The 19,761-nt window shown below is 45.0% G+C and overlaps 1 protein-coding gene across 1 annotated transcript in view; it reads right to left on the minus strand.

Moving 5' to 3' along the window:
* Positions 1-2,917: 2,917 nt before the first annotated feature.
* Positions 2,918-19,761, minus strand: part of XRCC5 (X-ray repair cross complementing 5) — a 145,074-nt gene continuing 128,230 nt past the window's right edge. The window contains exons 17-21 of the mRNA XM_089659323.1: positions 19,036-19,145; positions 13,773-13,869; positions 9,638-9,705; positions 6,233-6,304; positions 2,918-6,151 (exon numbers count right to left, since the gene is read on the minus strand). Of these exons, the coding sequence (XP_089515449.1) occupies positions 6,137-6,151; positions 6,233-6,304; positions 9,638-9,705; positions 13,773-13,869; positions 19,036-19,145 (362 nt within the window). The 3' untranslated portion in view covers positions 2,918-6,136. The remainder of the gene's footprint in view (positions 6,152-6,232; positions 6,305-9,637; positions 9,706-13,772; positions 13,870-19,035; positions 19,146-19,761) is intronic.

The following is a 19,761-nucleotide window of genomic DNA, read 5'->3' on the forward strand; positions in this document are numbered from 1 at the left end:
CCAGGAGGAACCCAGGACCCACTGCACCAGTGTAGGGTCTGACAATGGGTCCAAGGATTTCATCCCGATACCTAATGGCAGTCAGGGTGCCACTGTCTAGCCTGTAAAGGTCTGTGTGTTCCTCCATGGATATGCCTCCCCAGACCATCACTGACCCACCACCAAAACGGCCATGCTGAACGATGTTACAGGCAGAAAAACGTTCTCCACGGCTTCTCCAGACCCTTTCATGTCTGTCACATGTGCTCAGGGTGAACCTGCTCTCCTCTGTAAAAAGCACAGGGCGCCAGTGGTGGACCTTCCAATTCTGGTGTTCCATGGCAAATGCCAATCAAGCTCTATGGTGCTGGGAAGTGAGCACAGGGCCCACTAGAGGACGTCGGGCCCTCAGGACACCCTCATGAAGTCTGTTTCTGATTGTTTGGTCAGAGACATTCACACCAGTGGCCTGCTGGAGGTCATTTTGTAGGGCTCTGGCAGTGCTCATCCTGTCCCTCCTTGCACAAAGGAGCAGATACCGGTCCTGCTGATGGGTTAAGGACCTTCTATGGCCCTGTCCAACTCTCCTAGAGTAACTGCCTGTCTCCTGGAATCTCCTCCATGTCCTTGAGACTGTGCTGGGAGACACAGCAAACTATCTGGCAATGGCAGGTATTGATGTGCCATCCTGGAGGAGTTGGACTGCCTGTGCAACCTCTGTAGGGTCCAGCTATGGCCTCATGCTACCAGTAGTGACACGGATACTAGCCAAATGCAAAACTAGTGAAACAGTCAGAAAAGATGAGTAGGGAAAAAAAAGTAAGTGGCCTTCACCTGTAAAACCATTCCTGTTTTGGAGGTCGTCTCATTGTTACCCATCTAGTGCACCTGTTGTAAATTTCATTAACACCAAAGCAGCTGAAACCTCTGCTACTTACCTGACCAGATAAATATCCCAGGAGTTTCATTGACTTGACACTATACTCGGATTAAAAAGTGTTTCACTTCCCGTTGTATAAAAACGGCCGGACGGTGGCACTGTAGGGTCGGGTTACCGTTCATAAATGGCCTCCCCGCACCCGGCTTGTGCGCGCTTCCCTGGGAGCGCGCAGCACCGCGATCTGGTGCCTGCTGTGTCCTACGGACACAGTAAAGCACCAATCGTCGGACGGGACCTCTGTGCGAGGTCCCGATCATGTGATCACGGATTGGCCAATCAGTGATCACATGCAAAGTAGTAAGCAAGATGTCACTTCTGACATCATTGCTTACTACGTGTGAAATCTGTAAATGATCACAGAGGTCACATGGTACAAGGCTATTCACAACAGCCTTGTACCATGTGACAAGCTGTGATCAATCACAGCTCACTCAGTAATTCTCAATACCTGCAACAATGGAGAGGGAAAGAGAAATTATTTATTTTACATCCTTTATGGGTGTAAAAGCAATCAGTGTAGAAAAAAAAAAATCTTCATCACCCCCCACAAGTAGTACAGTGTCACCATGGTGACACTGTACTGCTAGGGTGACCGTATGTAAAAATAATAATAAATAAATAATAATATAAAAAAAAAATTAAAATGTAAAAAAAAATATTTAAAAATTATAATTTTTGGTTAAACTAATTTGGCTTATTTTTTTTTTTTACTAAAAAGATAACGGAATAAATTTTGGCTAGGATTTATGCTGAAATATTATTTATTTGCAAAATTTTATAAGAAAAACCCTTTTTTAAAAAAGTTTTGGACTTTTTCATTTACATAGCAAAGAAATTAAAATCCCAGCGGTGAATAAATACCACCAAAATAAAGTTTTATCTGTCTCAAAAAAATGGTAAAAAATTCAAATGGGTACAGTGTTGCATGACCGCGCAATTGTCATTCAAAGTGTGATAGCGCTGAATGCTGAACATTGCCCTGGACAGGAAGGGAGGGAAAGTGTCCGGACCGGAAGGGGGTGAAAGTGTCCGGACCGGAAGGGGGGGAAAAGTGTCCGGACCGGAAGGGGGGGAAAAGTGTCCGGACCGGAAGGGGGGGAAAAGTGTCCGGACCGGAAGGGGGGGAAAAGTGTCCGGACCGGAAGGGGGGGAAAAGTGTCCGGACCGGAAGGGGGGGGAAAGTGTCCGGACCGGAAGGGGGGGAAAGTGTCCGGACCAGAAGGGGGGGAAAGTGTCCGGACCGGAAGGGGGGGAAAAGTGTCCGGACCGGAAGGGGGGGAAAAGTGTCCGGACCGGAAGGGGGGGGAAAGTGTCCGGACCGGAAGGGGGGGGAAAGTGTCCGGACCGGAAGGGGGGGGAAAGTGTCCGGACCGGAAGGGGGGGAAGTGTCAGGACCGGAAGGGGGGGGAAAGTGTCCGGACCGGAAGGGGGGGAAGTGTCAGGACCGGAAGGGGGGGAAGTGTCCGGACCGGAAGGGGGGAAGTGTCCGGACCGGAAGGGGGGGAAGTGTCCGGACCGGAAGGGGGGGAAGTGTCCGGACCGGAAGGGGGGGAAGTGTCCGGACTGGAAGGGGGGAAAGCGTTCGGACTGGAAGGGGGTGAAAGTGTCTGGACAGGAAGGGGGGTGAAAGTGTCCGGACAGGAAGTGGGTAATTTTTCTGAGCCGTGTATATCAGTGAGGGTTAGTTACAAAGCGCATTTACTGAACTGTTCAGACTGTGTAACTATCTTCCCATCTGACAATGTTTAAAAAAAAATGTCCAGAATCATCAGAAAAGTGATGCATGCTGACTGTGTTCAGTTCCGACAAGCATACATATGTTTTACCAGCAGCCCATTTATATAAAAGGTGATAATAGATTATTGGTCTTGTAAAACTAGAAATGGGTTTGCTGACCTTGACGAATCAATACAGGCTTGTTAAACCACTGACACCGAGGAATATATACAGTACACATAGTATAGAAACCCCTCCACGTATGTAAAAGGATGACTCAAATTCATTTTAATATTTTTATTCTTGAAACTGACATCTGCACATTTTTTCTTTATAAAAATAAACCTCTTCCAATGACATAAGGCACGTGCCTTACAACTGTCAATGGTCAAAAATGTCAAGGCATCAAATATTCTGTCTCTTCAAAATGAACATTCAGCAGTGCACAACAAAGAGATAAATGTGGCTGAATTCAGATATATTTTCCTTCCTGATGGAACTGTCCATATAGTGCAATCAGCTACGCCAATAAAATCGTTAAAAATGCAGGTCAGAGACTTTGAGTCCTCCAGGAATAACAAAACATGAAAAAACCCCACAACAAATCTGTCTTTCAGAACCATTATTTTGTAGAGTTAGCCCCAAAACTCCTCCATATGTACCTTTTACAACTACAAGCTGGCCACATACTGGGCCTACGGTAAGTATTTATTTACTCGTTCTTTTTTTGTGTGCTTTTGCTTTTAGCTAGCGATTATGCAAGGAGGCGTGGTCTATTATATAGTGGTTGGTTGCTTTTATGTGAAAGATCTGCTTTATTGAGTTATTATTTCTGTTGAGTTTTATCGCGGACAGAGAAATGTGAAAGAAAGGAAATGGTCATTATAAAACTTGGGATGCTGCTCCACCTCCAGGTGCCTTTGAGAATGTGCATGTGCACGAAACGCGTCAGTAGGAGCCTACGTTCTGACGTCACACCGTATCACGAGCGTGGGGGTCTCCGCTACCATGACACACAAAGTTACACACAGCCATCAGCTGACGACCTTCCGTGGCAGAGCGGAAGGATCAGCCTGGACCTGAAAGCAACTTTGCCGAGATGGTGCAACTGTGCAGCCATTGAGAGTGTTGGCATCGGTACCCATAGACAATAAAGTGGTTATAAACTCAAAAAAGTTAAAATTTTGCTCTGACAGATAAAGTGTCAGAGGTGCTGAAACATTTACCTTTTGGTCTACGCTGGGCACACGTCTGATGCCCTAGGTACTTAGTCATGTGATTTACTCTGAAGATCCCATTTTATTGCTGACCCTTCTTTTCAACAGAAATCGCATGAACACATTCTTAGGCTTCTGCGACCAGCACTGGAGGGAGCCTGGAACAGAACCTTCTCCAAAGGAGGTAAATATTTTAACCGTTCTGTTACTCCTTATTTATCAATCCCAAGAAGTCAGTTTAATACAGGTCCACTTTAACTTCTTTCCATGCAAGCTGCTCACTCTAACCATCAGGCTCAGAGCTGATGATTTTACAGGCAGGCTCACCCTTCACAGCAAGGCTCACCCTTCACAGGCAGGGTCACCCTTCGCAGCCAGGCTCACCCTTCACAGGCAGGGTCACCCTTCGCAGGCAGGGTCACCCTTCGCAGCCAGGCTCACCCTTCGCAGCCAGGCTCACCCTTCGCAGCCAGGCTCACCCTTCGCAGCCAGGCTCACCCTTCGCAGCCAGGCTCACCCTTCGCAGCCAGGCTCACCCTTCGCAGCCAGGCTCACCCTTCGCAGCCAGGCTCACCCTTCACAGCCAGGCTCACCCTTCACAGCCAGGCTCACCCTTCACAGCCAGGCTCACCCTTCACAGCCAGGCTCACCCTTCACCAAGCCCTTGGCTGTCCAATGGGAGCTAATAAGCTGTGGGAGTAAATTACTGAACAGTCCCTGTCCTGAAGGGTTTAGGACCGTGTCAGTGACTGCCGCTATGTGAATCACCGAGGAAAAGCAACCATTCCTTCTGACCACGGAGTTCCACCCAAAAGGGGAAGTTCCGTTTTAAAGACTGGTCCCCCGCTCCCCATTAAGGATTGGCACCTTTTGCGGAGCGGGTACCCGAAATTGACAGGTACCCGCTCTCACTTCTGCTGCGATCGCCTAGGCGATTGGAAGAGGAAGCTGTCCTCCCCCCTCCCTCCCCATAGTCTTCTGGGACACGTGACAGGTCCCAGAAGACTACGGGGCCATTCAGGAAGCGCAGCGAGAACCTGGCTATGAAGCCGCAAGCTGTCACAGCCAGGTGCCCACACTGAAGATGCCGGCGCCTGGAATACAGGACGGCCGGAGAAACGGGCTGCGGGGAGGACACCGCAGGATAGTGGGACAGGTGAGTGGCTGTTTTTTAAAAGTCAGCCGTTACAGTTTTTGAAGCTGCTGACTTTTACTTTTTTCACAGTGTGAGTGGAACTCCACTTTAACAGACCAAAAAGGAGCAAAAAAAAAACCAGAAAGAGAATCATACAACATCGATAACAGAAAAAGACCAAATGGCCCATCAAGTCTCCCCACCTTCTGTGACTTTTTGTGTTTGTTTTAGTTTTTTAACCTTTTTGTCTTTGTTCCAAGTATCTTTAAATTTACTTACAGTTGACTGACTCTGCTGGACTGGTCTAGTCCAATTTCCAAGCTTCAGACCTCCAGCAGAGGTAGTGAGACAGTCAATAGTAAGTGAATTGGGACTAACACAGACCTATACAAAGACAAAAACAGTTAAGAAAAAAAAAAAAAAAAAAGAGAACTATATATCTCAATTGCATGTATTTCAATTATTATCTGCGGACAAAATGATTTCCTTGTTGAGTGCTACGATGGTTGTCATTATTTTAGTGGTTTCAGTATTTCTGAATGCTCCTCATTTAACCCTAGAAGTAATTTTTTCAGTCTATTAATGTGATAGTAAACGCACTTTGTATATTTGCTAATATTAACGCTTACCTGTAGGTAAAATGAAAAGTGCACCGTTTAGGAGATATTCAAGTCTTTTGCAGCCGGCGCATGCGCTCTGGAGGAACGGCATGCCCGTGCCGTTCATTCAGAGCACCGTGCGGTGTCCCGAGACTCCCGTGCGCATGCGTGAGAGTGACATCATCGCAGCCCAGCCAGTCAGTGGCCAGAGCTTGCGAACCCGGAAGGGAGAAGATGGAAGCCTCTACAGTGGTGACAGCACACCGGCTTCATTTTAAGGTAAGTTTTACATAATGTGCTAATATGTGATGCATACTAGCACATTATGTCTTTACATTGCAGAATTTTTTTGATTTTTTTTTTTTTAATCGACGTGGTTTACTGCCGCTTTGATGCCAATATAGACTAACCAACCGGCTTCCACTCTGCATATCGTACAAAACCGTCCCTCCCAATACTCCAGACACACATAACAAAACAGACAGAAGTAAACATTGCTGACGTTGGTCCTGCGCCTCAGGTGAGTGCCTCGTTCCTGCGGTGACCTGCGTTACATCATATCCAACTAGGGAGAAGAGAAACTAAGGTGAACATGACCTTCTTATTTATAGATTACTATGAGGAAGAGTTTGATTATAATCCTCACCAGATCATCCACATCTCCTTCTTCATCCGCCATGGATTTGTCTTCAGGTTCCTTCTCAGCTTGTGCCAGGAACTGTGTGAGAGCGAGAGAGGTGCAACATGTAAATCATACGGTAGGGATTACCCAGTTATGGATGCTGGGCGTGCTACACAATCCCAAAACACTCCCTCTGAATGGGTGTGTGTTGTATGCTCAAGTCATTCCTCCCCCGCAGCTCTCCAGCTGCATTTACTGTCAACTCCCAGCTGCCATTTTGACAGTCAGGACTTGCTTTATTATTATTATACAGGATTTATATATTATTATACAAGATTTATATATTATTATTATTATACAGGATTTATATATTATTATTATTATACAGGATTTATATATTATACAAGATTTATATATTATTATTATTATACAGGATTTATATATTATTATACAGGATTTATATATTATTATTATACAAGATTTATATATTATTATTATTATACAGGATTTATATATTATTATTATACAGGATTTATATTATTATACAGGATTTATATATTATTATTAGTATACAGGATTTATATATTATTATTATACAGGATTTATATTATTATACAAGATTTATATATTATTATTATACAGGATTTATATATTATTATTATACAAGATTTATATATTATTATTATACAAGATTTATATATTATTATTATTATACAGGATTTATATATTATTATTATACAGGATTTATATTATTATACAGGATTTATATATTATTATTATTATACAGGATTTATATATTATTATTATACAGGATTTATATATTATTATTATACAAGATTTATATATTATTATTATACAGGATTTATATATTATTATTATTATACAGGATTTATATATTATTATTATTATTATACAGGATTTATGGCGCCAACAGTTTGCTCAGCACTTTACAATATAACGGGAGACAATACAGCAACAATACAGTTCAATACAAGAGTGATAGGAGGGCCCTGATCCTGGGAGCTTACACAGAAGCTCTCAGATCCTTCTGCCCCTCTTTAAAACCACTTGCTGTCCGGCCGCTGTATATAAACAGCCGGACGGTGGCAGTGCAGGGGCGGGTTCATGAACGGCGGCCGCCATTTTGGACTGTGCGCGCTTCCAGGGAGCGCACAGCACCGTGCTCCGGAGCCCGCTGTGTCCTCTGGACACAGTGGAATACCGATCGTCGTACGGGACCTCTGTGCGAGGTCCCGATCATGTGATCACTGATTGGCCAATCAGTGATCGCATGCAGAGTAGTAAGCAAAATGTCACTTCTGACATCATTGCTTACTACATGTGAAATCTGTGAATGATCACAGAGGTCACATGGTACAAGGCTATTCACAACAGCCTTGCACCATGTGACAAGCTGTGACCAATCACAGCTCACACAGTATTTCTCAATGGCTGCAAGAATGCAGCCAGAGAGAAGGAGAAATGATTGATTTTAGAGCCTTTATGGGTGTAAAAGCAATCAGTGTAAAAAAGAAAAAAAAATCTTCATCACTCCCCACAAGTAGAACACTGTACTGCTAGGGTGACAGTATGTAAAAAAAAAACCAAAAAAAAAACCAATAATATAAAAAGAAATAAAATAAAAATGTAAATTTTTTTTTTAAATTATACTTTTTGGTTATAAACTAATTTGGGTTATTTTTTTTTCACTAAAAAGATACCTGAATAAATTTTGGCCAAGGTTTATGAGGAAATATTATTTATTTGCAAATTTTATAAAAAAAACACTTTTTTCCAAAATGTTTGGACTTTTTCATTTACATACCAAAAAAAATAAAAATCCCAGTGGTGAATAAATACCACCAAAATAAATCTTTATCTTTCTCAAAAAAATGCTAAAAAATTCATAAGGGTACAGTGTTGCATGACCGCGGAATTGTCATTCAAAATGTGATAGCGCTGAAAGCTGAAAATTGGCCTGGACAGGAAGGGGGTAAAAGTGTCCGGACTGGAAGTGGTTAATTTACTATTGACACCCGCACCAGTGAACCTGGGCTAATGCCCTCCAAAAAAAGTAGGAAGTGAGAGCAAATTTCCCAAATGGGGACACTGACAGAGGGAAAAAAAATTGGTGATTAGAGCAGAGGTTTTTTTTTTTCCTAAGGATCATGTACCTTTTTATTTCAGGTACTTATAGCGCCATCAATTTACGCAGCGCTTTCCATATATATTGTACATTAACATCAGTCCCTAACCCTCAAGGGGCGTACAATCTAAGGTCCCTAACCCTCAAGGGGCGTACAATCTAAGGGCCCTAACCCTCAAGGGGCGCACAATCTAAGGTCCCTAACCCTCAAGGGGCGCACAATCTAAGGTCCCTAACTCACATTCATACATACACATACTAGGGACAATTTAGACAGGAGCCAATTAACCTACCAACATGTCTTTGGAGTGTGGGAGAAAAGTGGTGTACCCGGAGGAAACCCACGCAGGCACAGGGAGAACATGCCAACTCCAGGCAGGTGGTGCTGTGGTTGGGATTTGAACCAACGACCCGAGTGCTGGCATTTCAATTTCATTGTCCAGAAAACATTTCTATAATGTACAGCGCTGAGAAAACCTTTTGGCGCTATATAAATACTGTATAATAATAATAATCTCTTGCAGCACCTACTCAGCTCTGATTGGGGGGTGGGGGGGGGCTTTTGGAGACCCCCAAAACTCACTGGCTGTTTTGTTTCAGCACAATGTGGATTAAACTGAGCGCAGCAATATGCAGGTGAATGTCAGGAATCTGCTACAACCTTTCCCTGCACGCTTCGTGCCTCTTGGCCTTTGTCTGGCGAGCTCGGTTGTCTGGCCAGCTCGGTTGTCTGGCCAGCTCGGTTGTCTGGCCAGCTCGGTTGTCTGGCCAGCTCGGTTGTCTGGCCAGCTCGGTTGCCTGGTCAGCTCGGTTGCCTGGCCAGCTCGGTTGTCTGGCCAGCTCGGTTGTCTGGCCAGCTCGGTTGTCTGGCCAGCTCGGTTGTCTGGTCAGCTCGGTTGTCTGGCCAGCTCGGTTGTCAGGCGAGCTCGGTTGTCTGGTCAGCTCGGTTGTCTGGCCAGCTCGGTTGTCTGGTCAGCTCGGTTGTCTGGTCAGCTCGGTTGTCTGGTCAGCTCGGTTGTCTGGCCAGCTCGGTTGTCAGGCGAGCTCGGTTGTCTGGCCAGCTCGGTTGTCTGGCCAGCTCGGTTGTCTGGTGAGTGTCGTCAGTGGGCTGTATGCCAGGAGACAGATATCAGGCGTGTAGGAACATCCTGTACTGACAAAGGCACAGCGGGAGGGAGCTCAGACCTGCAGCTGTGTGTACATCATGGTGACTGAAAAGATCACCTGCATCTCAGTAACTGATTATCGGAGCTCACGGCTCGTTATACCAGGGATGCTCCTACCTGTCTGGCCTCTTCGGGAGTCGCAGAGCTGTCTGTCGATTCCTTGGATGTGATCAGGGACACGCCATCTGGGAGAGAAAATACACAATGACAGGCACGTGGCAGAATCTGCTCATCCAGGCACATCAGACTGGTGTGTGTATTTATAAAAAAAACGTAAAAATTAAATGCTACAGTGAGCGCTCTAAAAGTAAAAGCAGCTGAACATTCAAGGAAACCACATAAAACCTTGTGAAAATAGCATAAAATATAAAATAATAGTCAATGAAAGGTACCAGTATATACAATAATAAATAATCGGTATAGGGCAAATATCTAATCATAAACTGCAAGAAAAGTCAAGTCCTGTGATGGTGCTCCCTGTGTTCCCAGTGCATATGGAAAAATGCGCACTAACCAGATGCGTATTAAAAATACGCAGTGTGTAAATATCATGTATCAGGTAAAAACAAGTGACTGACCATCCAAATTGGTGGAGCCCAGGACGTCGTGACGTCACGCCGCCGGTTGAATTTGGATGGTCAGTCACTTGTTTTTACCTGACACTGCTGTGATTCATTTCACCCCTATGCTCATCGTTTTTGATAATTAAGCTTCTACCTAATTACTACACTAGGAGTACTTCCCTTGGCCTCCCTTGAGGAGCTTTCAATTTTCAGAGCCCTGCAGTGATCCACCCATCAGTTCCAGAGAGGGGAACGACCTGTAATCCAGGATTTCCCACCCGCATATCCCTAAAGGGGACCTCTGGCACTCGGGTTCCATCTTCACCATAGGAGGGCATTTCATCTTCACTATCTTCAGTTCCAGTCCATATCCTGACCAGAGAGAGGGGGGATCTTCATGATATTTACACACTGCGTATTTTTAATACGCCTCTGGTTAGTGCGCATTTTTTCCATATGCACTGGGAACACAGGGAGCACCATCACAGGACTTGATTTTTCTTGCAGTTTTGATCAGATATTTACCCTATACCGATTATTTATTATTGTATATACTGGTACCTTTCACTGACTATTAGCGCTGCATTTTATATTTTATGGTGTGTGTATTTATTTATTTATTTCAGGTACTTATATAGCGCCGTCAATGTACGCAGCACTTTACATATATATTGTACATTCACATCAGTCCCTAACCCTCAAGGGGTGTACAATCTAAGGTCCCTGACCCTCAAGGGGTGTACAATCTAAGGTCCCTAACTCACATTCATACATACACATACTAGGGCCAATTTAGACAGGAGCCAATTAACCTACCAGCATGTCTTTGGAGTGTGGGAGGAAACCGGAGGAAACCCATGCACGCACAGGGAGAACATGCAAACTCCAGGCAGGTGGTGCCGTGGCTGAGATTCGAACCAAGGACCCGAGTACTGCCAGGTGGAAGTGCTAACCATTTAGCCACTGTGTATTAAAGCGTTACTAAGCCCACAACAGTACAATCAGTCTGTAAATGCAGTGGAGAAGCTGCACTGGCGATATTTATTTATTTCAGGTACTTCTATAGCGCCGTCCATTTACGCAGCGCTTTACATACATATATTAGGGATGCACCCAAATTTCAGTGGCCGAGATGAATAAAAAGGGGCGATACAGGTGCTGAAAAAACCCCGCCCTTCGCCACCGCTCTGTAGTTCTCAGCCTCACCTGAGAAACCATCGAATGATCCCGGCGCTGGGCATAGAGATGAGTGAAGGAAAGATGGCCTCCACTCATCTCTATGCCCTTGGAGGATTGGGGCAATGTCGCTTCCCGTTCCGGCCATTTTTTTTTTTTTAAAAGCACTAGATCAATGCTTTTTTTTTTGATCCAATGCTTTACATTGCAGAGGAGAGATGTGGGGTCTTATTGACCCCATATCTCTCCATAAAGAGGACCTGTCACTATGTTTCATTGACCCCGTATCTCCCCATAAAGAGGACCTGTCACTAACTATGTTTCATTGACCCCCCATATCTCCCCATAAAGAGGACCTGTCGCTAACTATGTCTTATTGACCCCATATCTCTCCATAAAGAGGACCTGTCACTAACTATGTCTCATTGACCCCGTATCTCTCCATAAAGAGGACCTGTCACTAACTATGTCTCATTGACCCCGTATCTCTCCATAAAGAGGATCTGTCACTAACTATGTCTCACTGACCCCGTATCTCTCCATAAAGAGGACCTGTCGCTAACTATGTCTCATTGACCCCGTATCTCTCCATAAAGAGGACCTGTCGCTAACTATGTCTCATTGACCCCGTATCTCTCCATAAAGAGGACCTGTCACTAACTATGTCTCATTGACCCCGTATCTCTCCATAAAGAGGACCTGTCACTAACTATGTCTCATTGACCCCGTATCTCTCCATAAAGAGGACCTGTCACTAACTATGTTTCATTGACCCCGTATCTCTCCATAAAGAGGACCTGTCACTAACGATGTCTCATTGACCCCGTATCTCTCCATAAAGAGGACCTGTCACTAACTATGTCTCATTGACCCCGTATCTCTCCATAAAGAGGACCTGTCACTATGTCTCATTGACCCCATATCTCTTCATAAAGAGGACCTGTCACTATGTCTCAGTGACCCCATATCTCTCCATAAAGAGGACCTGTCACTAATTATGTCTCATTGACCCCATATCTCTCCATAAAGAGGACCTGTCACTATGTCTCATTGACCCCATATCTCTCCATAAAGAGGACCTGTCACTATGTCTCATTGACCGCATATCTCTTCATAAAGAGGACCTGTCACTATTTATGTCTTATTGACCTCATATCTCTCCATAAAGAGGACCTGTCACTAATTATGTCTCACTGACCCCATATTTCTCCATAAAGAGGACCTGTCACTATCTATGTCTCATTGACCCCATATCTCTCCATAAAGAGGACCTGTCACTAACTATGCCTTATTGACCCCATATCTCTCCATAAAGAGGACCTGTCACTAATTATGTCTTTTTGACCCCATATCTCTCCATAAAGAGGACCTGTCACTAACTATGTCTCATTGACCCCATATCTGTCCATAAAGAGGACCTGTCACTATTTCTCATTGACCCCATATCTCTCCATAAAGAGGACCTGTCACAAATTATTTCTATCATAAGGGATCCATGCATTCCTTGTGATAAGAATAAAAGTGATTAAAATTTTTTTTAAAAGGGACAGTGCAAAAAAAACAAAACAAAAAAAAAAAAACATTAAATAAATTTAAATTAAAGTTTAAAGTGCCCCCCGTCCCCCTGTGCTCGCACGTAGTGGTGAACGCATACGTAGGCCATGCCCACATATGTAAATGGTGTTCAAACCACACACGTGAGGTATCATCATGAACGTCAGAGCGAGAGCAATAATTCTCGCACTAGACCTCCTCTGTAACTTTACACTGCTAACCTGTAGAAATTTTTAAAGTGTCACCCATGGAGATTTTTAAGTACCGCTGTTTCACGCCATTCCACGAGCATGAGCAATTGTAAAGCGTGACATGTTGGGTATCTATTTACTAACCATAACATCCTCTTTCATATTTTACAAAAAAGTTGGGGTATATATTGTTTTTTTTTAATCAAAGTGATTTTTTACCAAAAAATGTATATTCTGCTCATTTCGGTTTTCGGCACCAGAATTTTCATTTCGGTGCACCACTAATATATATTGTATATTCACATCAGTCCCTGACCCTCAAGGGGTGTACAATCTAAGGTCCCTAACTCACATTCATACATACACATACTAGGGACAATTTAGACAGGAGCCAATTAACCTACCAGCATGTGTTTGGAGTTCAGGAGGAAACCCACACAGGCACAGGGAGAACATGCAAACTCCATGCAGGTGGTGCCGTGGTTGGGATTCGATCCAACGACCCGAGTACTGCCAGGCGGAAGTGCTAACCACTGTGCTGCCCTTTAAAACTAGTTACATATTGTTAACATTAAATTGTGTTTTGGTATTTTTCCTGGAATTCTGCTGTAAAGTATAACAATCATGACAAAAACATCTGTGTCAATGTCTTGCGTCAGTCACTCCATATACATTACAGCCAGAGGACCCAGCATTTTGAGAAGGAGGTCAGCTATGACAGCCCTGGCACATCTCAGCGCAGGTATCTGTCAAGCTATTTCTAATTACCTTGAGCAACAATTTCCCAGAATTCTTGGAGGCTGCCCCCTGCTGTCTTCTCTTTCAGTGACTGGAGGAAATCATTAAAAACCTGGGCCCGTGAAAGCTAAAAGTAGAAAATGGAACAGATCAATAAAATTGCAAATATAGCACACATTAGTATTTTTATGAACAAAGTGACACGAACATCTTAAAAAAAAAAAATTATATTCCAGTCGGCATTAACTAAGAAAAGTCCCATCTATTGCTCTCGGTCTTCTCCAAATCTCCATTTTTTTTTTTTTTTTTAAAACCACTGTGATCTGACTTCCTGTTAGAGGGTGGCTACGTTCAATCTCTACGATCCCATTGTATGTAAGATCACAGCCACCCTCTCTCACTCCTGAGATGGACTCTGGGATAAGTCGTGTGCATAGAGCAGTGCATATGACTGCAGAACAAGTGTTACTAAACCCCAGCAGTACAATCAGTCTGTATATGCAGTAAAGCGTGCTTGTTATACTCACTGTGGTACCTAAGGGGTTAATCCTCTGCATTGTGTAAAAACGCTGTTTGATCCTGACTTCTCTGATCTTCCCCTTCTTCCAGTGCCCCCCTCTTATCTCCTGCTAAGACATATCGTGTGGAGTCACTCTGCACATGCTCAGTTTGGTGTGTATTGCTAGAGAGGTTTTTTTTTTTCTTGGGAGAGGGCATGTGATCAGTATAGGGCCAATCAGCACTGTACAGACAGAGGTGAGGAGGTCCTGCATCCTCCTAGAGCCGAATGAAAACTCCACCTACAAGCTTTAATCAGTGCTCTGCTGGACACTGATAGAAGTCACAAGACTGCTATATACTGCTGACGAGAAAAGGTATTTAGCCGTTTATATTTACTAAAATAATTGCATTTCCATGTTCTGTGTACTGTGGGAGACCGGATATAGTGAATGCGGGGTCTGGGGAGAGCGGATATAGTGAATGCGGGGTCTGGGGAGGGCGGATATAGTGAATGCGGGGTCTGGGGAGAGCGGATATAGTGAATGCAGGGTCCGGGGAGAGCAGATATAGTGAATGCAGGATCCGGGGAGAGCGGATATAGTGAATGCAGGATCCGGGGAGAGCGGATATAGTGAATGCAGGGTCCGGGGAGAGCGGATATAGTGAATGCAGGGTCCGGGGAGAGCGGATATAGTGAATGCAGGGTCCGGGGAGAGCGGATATAGTGAATGCAGGATCCGGGGAGAGCGGATATAGTGAATGCAGGGTCCGGGGAGAGCGGATATAGTGAATGCAGGGTCCGGGGAGAGCGGATATAGTGAATGCAGGGTCCGGGGAGAGCGGATATAGTGAATGCAGGGTCCGGGGAGAGCGGATATAGTGAATGCAGGGTCCGGGGAGAGCGGATATAGTGAATGCGGGGTCCGGGGAGAGCGGATATAGTGAATGCGGGGTCCGGGGAGAGCGGATATAGTGAATGCGGGGTCCGGGGAGAGCGGATATAGTGAATGCGGGGTCCGGGGAGAGCGGATATAGGGAATGCGGGGTCTGGGGAGGCCGGATATAGTGAATGCGGGGTCCGGGAGACCGGATATAGTGAATGCGGGGTCCGGGAGACCGGATATAGTGAATGCAGGGTCCGGGGAGAGCGGATATAGTGAATGCAGGATCCTGGGAGAGCAGATATAGTGAATGCAGGATCCGGGGAGAGCGGATATAGTGAATGCAGGATCCGGGGAGAGCGGATATAGTGAATGCAGGATCCGGGGAGAGCGGATATAGTGAATGCAGGGTCCGGGGAGAGCGGATATAGTGAATGCAGGGTCCGGGGAGAGCGGATATAGTGAATGCAGGGTCCGGGGAGAGCGGATATAGTGAATGCGGGGTCCGGGGAGACCAGATATAGTGAATGCGGGGTCTGGGGAGACCAAATATAGTGAATGCGGGGTCCGGGGAGACCAAATATAGTGAATGCGGGGTCCGGGGAGACCAGATATAGTGAATGCAGGGTCCGGGGAGAGCAGATATAGTGAATGCAGGGTCCGGGGAGAGAAGATCTAGTGAATGCAGGGTCTGGGGAGAGCAGATATAGTGAATGCGGGGTCCGGGGAGAGCAGATATAGTGAATGCGGGGTCCGGGGAGACCAGATATAGTGAATGCGGGGTCCGGGGAGACCAGATATAGTGAATGCGGGGTCCGGGGAGACCAGATATAGTGAATGCAGGGTCCGGGGAGACCAGATATAGTGAATGCGGGGTCCGGGGAGACCAGATATAGTGAATGCGGGGTCCGGGAGACCAGATATAGTGAATGCGGGGTCCGGGAGACCAGATATAGTGAATGCGGGGTCCGGGAGACCAGATATAGTGAATGCGGGGTCTGGGAGACCAGATATAGTGAATGCGGGGTCCGGGAGACCAGATATAGTGAATGCGGGGTCCGGGGAGACCAGATATAGTGTTATATAAAGTGATATAGGTTTAGTAATACTTTCATGTTCATAGTTCATTTCAAACAAACAGAAATGAGGAGGAAAAGCAGAGGTTTGAGAGCTCACAGGGGACAATACAAGGTATGACCCCATCCTGGGAATAGTATTTATACAGGTTGTCTATGTGCTGCATTATCGGCTGTAGAAAAAAACGCCAAAAGCCAAAAACAGCAGCTGTAAAAACGTGCAGTGTGCATGAGGACTAAGGGCTCATGTACACTGCAGCTGCTAAACTGACGTTCAGGAGTAGTTGTGCGTTTTTTTCAGCAGCCCCTGAACTCTCCTTTATGTCTTCCTATGTGTCCATGTACACATAGTTGTTTCCAGGCAGTTGAGGTTACAGGCATTTTCTTGAAAGCACAAAAATCGCGTTCAGGAGTAGAGTTTACCAGCATTTCAAACGCTTGTAAACGCGTTTATGCGCGTTTGGACGTGTTTTGTGGCTGATCCATAGCCAGATGAGGTGCAGAGCCTTTTTTATTCATCAAAAATGCATGCACAGTGTTTTCCATGTATTCAAATGGATCCGGTACACCAGCGAAGTCAGTTCCAGGTTTTGCGTGAAGGAAAAAAATGGTAGAACGCGCCACATTATGCTCATGATGGGATCCATAGTGAATTCAACCAGAAAGGACCGGTCATCTCAACACATACTGCTCTCTCTGCTTCTGCTCTATTTCTCTCAAAATGTCTGAAATAGTTAATTATTTACTGTTTTTCAGTGCATTCTGGGCATTTGGAAGGTCTCCTGAGGTTATCTTTTAAAACCGCTTCTAAACGTGCATAAAGGGGGCTAAACGCGCATAAACGCGGTAGGTAACGCAGCTAAACTGATATTTTTAACCTACATTTTCTAGCAGTCAGTTTCCAGCGGTCAGAAGAGTTTTTCAAACACCCCGTGCACATGAGCCCTTATGCAGGCCATAGACGGCTGGAAAACCGGGCTTTTTGTTCGTCCGATAAACGAAACATTGGACATTCGTTAAACCAACGTAACCACCAATTATTACGAAAATCGGCCAACCAAGTCATAAAAATCATGACATATAACAGGAAAGATGTCATTTTTCAGGTCACGGCTCATGCGTATATTTTTTCCGTAAAAACGATTGTACAACGCGGCTAAACTGACATTTTTAACCTACGTTTTCTAGCAGTCAGTTTCCAGCGGTCAGAAGAGTTTTTCAAACACCCCGTGTACATGAGCCCTTATGCAGGCCATAGACAGCTGGAAAACCGGGCATTTTTTTCGTCCGATAAACAAAACATTGGACGTTCGTTAAACCGACGTAACCACCAATTATTACGAAAATCGGCCGACCGAGTCATAAAAATCATGACATATAACAGGAAATGCTGTCCTTTTTCAGGTCACGGCTCATGCGCATATTTTTTTCGCAAAAACGATCATACGATTTGACCATCATTGACGCAAAAATCGTTCGTTTTCCACAAATTTTCCAACATGACCGATAATCTAAAAGGGGAAAAAACACGAAAACCGGCTGACGAATTAACCCACTAACAGTGCGAAAATCAGCCGATCTTCGGACGAAAAATCGGCCGATTTTCGAACCGTCTATGTCTGGCTGAATTTATACAGAAAACCATCAGATAACAGCTAATCACATTGTAAAGACAATGCCCACCCCAGACAGTCTGGCACCCACATCGGAATACATAGCAAGCCATAATAGCTCTTTTGGGGTGATCCCGAGTGAGTGGAGACAATCCTGGGATACCATTTGATAGCCCCAGACAACATGATCGAAAAGTGACATGTTCCGTGGACGGGGCCAGCGTGAGAGCTGGTCAAAGGTAACTGGGTGCCATTCATAGAGTAACCGGCAACAGTTCCATAGCTGTGGTTACCAAACCCCGGTGAGATATAATGCTGAAAATTTGAGGTACTCAAGCAAGCTGCCTCTCAGTAACAACCTCAGCCCATGTCCCACCAAAAGGAGAACATAGTCCCAAAAGAGTCCCGAGGAAGTCACGAGCAGACAGTGACGTAACGTGTAGGTTCGCGAGTCCGCAGTTTCCGGTGCGTGGTGACGCACTTCCGGCGTGCGACGCCATCTTGCTACACCTAGGAAGTCCCATTCACATGCAGTGTACCCACACATCGGTGAGGAGGGTGGACTGCCAGGAAATGTGAGTGTTGTCACTCTATACTTTGCCCAGGCTCGATGGAAGTCTGAAAAGTCAACTAGTAACCAGCTCCTTCTGGAGGAAAACACAGAGTTTTCCAGGCAATGGTTCTCCTACAGCCAAAGGTCCGTGACAACTAGATCTGGTGGGAACCTGGAATCCTTCAGTCTGAAGTGATTTCCTCTCATTTCCAGTTTTGGTTATTGGACCGGAAGCGAAGGGAAATCTCCCCTATGGGACACAAATGGGAAAAACCAACCTAACAGGGGTAATAACCCTCCATCTCTCTATCCAAAACGATGTCTTGCCTTCAGTTCTATTCTAATATTTTTATCTGAGTGCGTCGCCAATCTCTATGAAAAGTAGGCAATTTCCTTGTCAACAGAAAAGGTGTCTTCATTGGAAGATTTACCTTCACCCCCTGTTCTGGTGACATCTGTAATATTGTGGATTTCCCACCACTTTCTGTCTCAGTGACAACTGTCACCAGGATAAACAGAGAGGGGAGGTCTACCTAACAGAGGCAATAGAAACCTAACAAGGTTTGCAGTTCTTCTGTACTTTATACAAAACTAAAACCATGTTTTGGCTATACATAAACTTTGAATTATGTGACAATAAAGGAACATTCAGCAGATGCTATTACATACCCGAATGGCTTCTGTGCGCAAACACTTTATACAGTTCATACTCTTCAGGTAATACTGAGACTGCTTGGTGTCCACAAACTCATAGATACGTTTTACCAGCTGACCGCTTACTGCAAGAGAGAGAGAAAAAATAAAACATTTTACAGCTGAACTCCAGGCTCACCTCCAGTATTGCACATACTGGGATACCGTGTGTAATACAGTGTCATGAAGCAGTGCATAATAGCAAAGTATGGGGCATCAGAGGGTAATGGACTGGCATGAGCCAATATATGTAATACAGAGGCACGAGGCAATAGTTTATGTGAAGCATCCCATGCAATAGAGGCATGTGGTACAGCATATAATAAACAGGCATAAGGAAATTGGTGTATGCTTGAGACCCAGCATGTAGTATAGGGGTGCGAATTAGTGCAATTCATACAGAAGTCTGGGGTGCTGTGTAACAGAAAGCTGTGAGCCACTTGAGAGGCATCAACTGCTGGAGCAGAGGTGTAAGGCATTGTGTATACCATAGGGAGGCTTGCAGCAATACATGTAAAAGTGAGACGCATATGGCACCATGTATAATTTAGAGACGCATGTGGCACTGTGTGTAACAGAGAAAGGCATGTGGCACTGTGTGTAACAGAGAAAGGCAAGTGGCACTGTGTGTAATAGGAAGAGGCATGTGGCACAATGTGTAAAAGAGGAATGTGGCACTTAGTGTAAGAGAGGCATGTGGCA

This window comes from Staurois parvus, unplaced genomic scaffold (assembly GCF_062004578.1).
Source record: "Staurois parvus isolate SC_StPar_1 unplaced genomic scaffold, SC_StPar_1.0 ptg001147l, whole genome shotgun sequence".
NCBI classification, from domain to species: Eukaryota; Metazoa; Chordata; class Amphibia; order Anura; family Ranidae; genus Staurois; species Staurois parvus.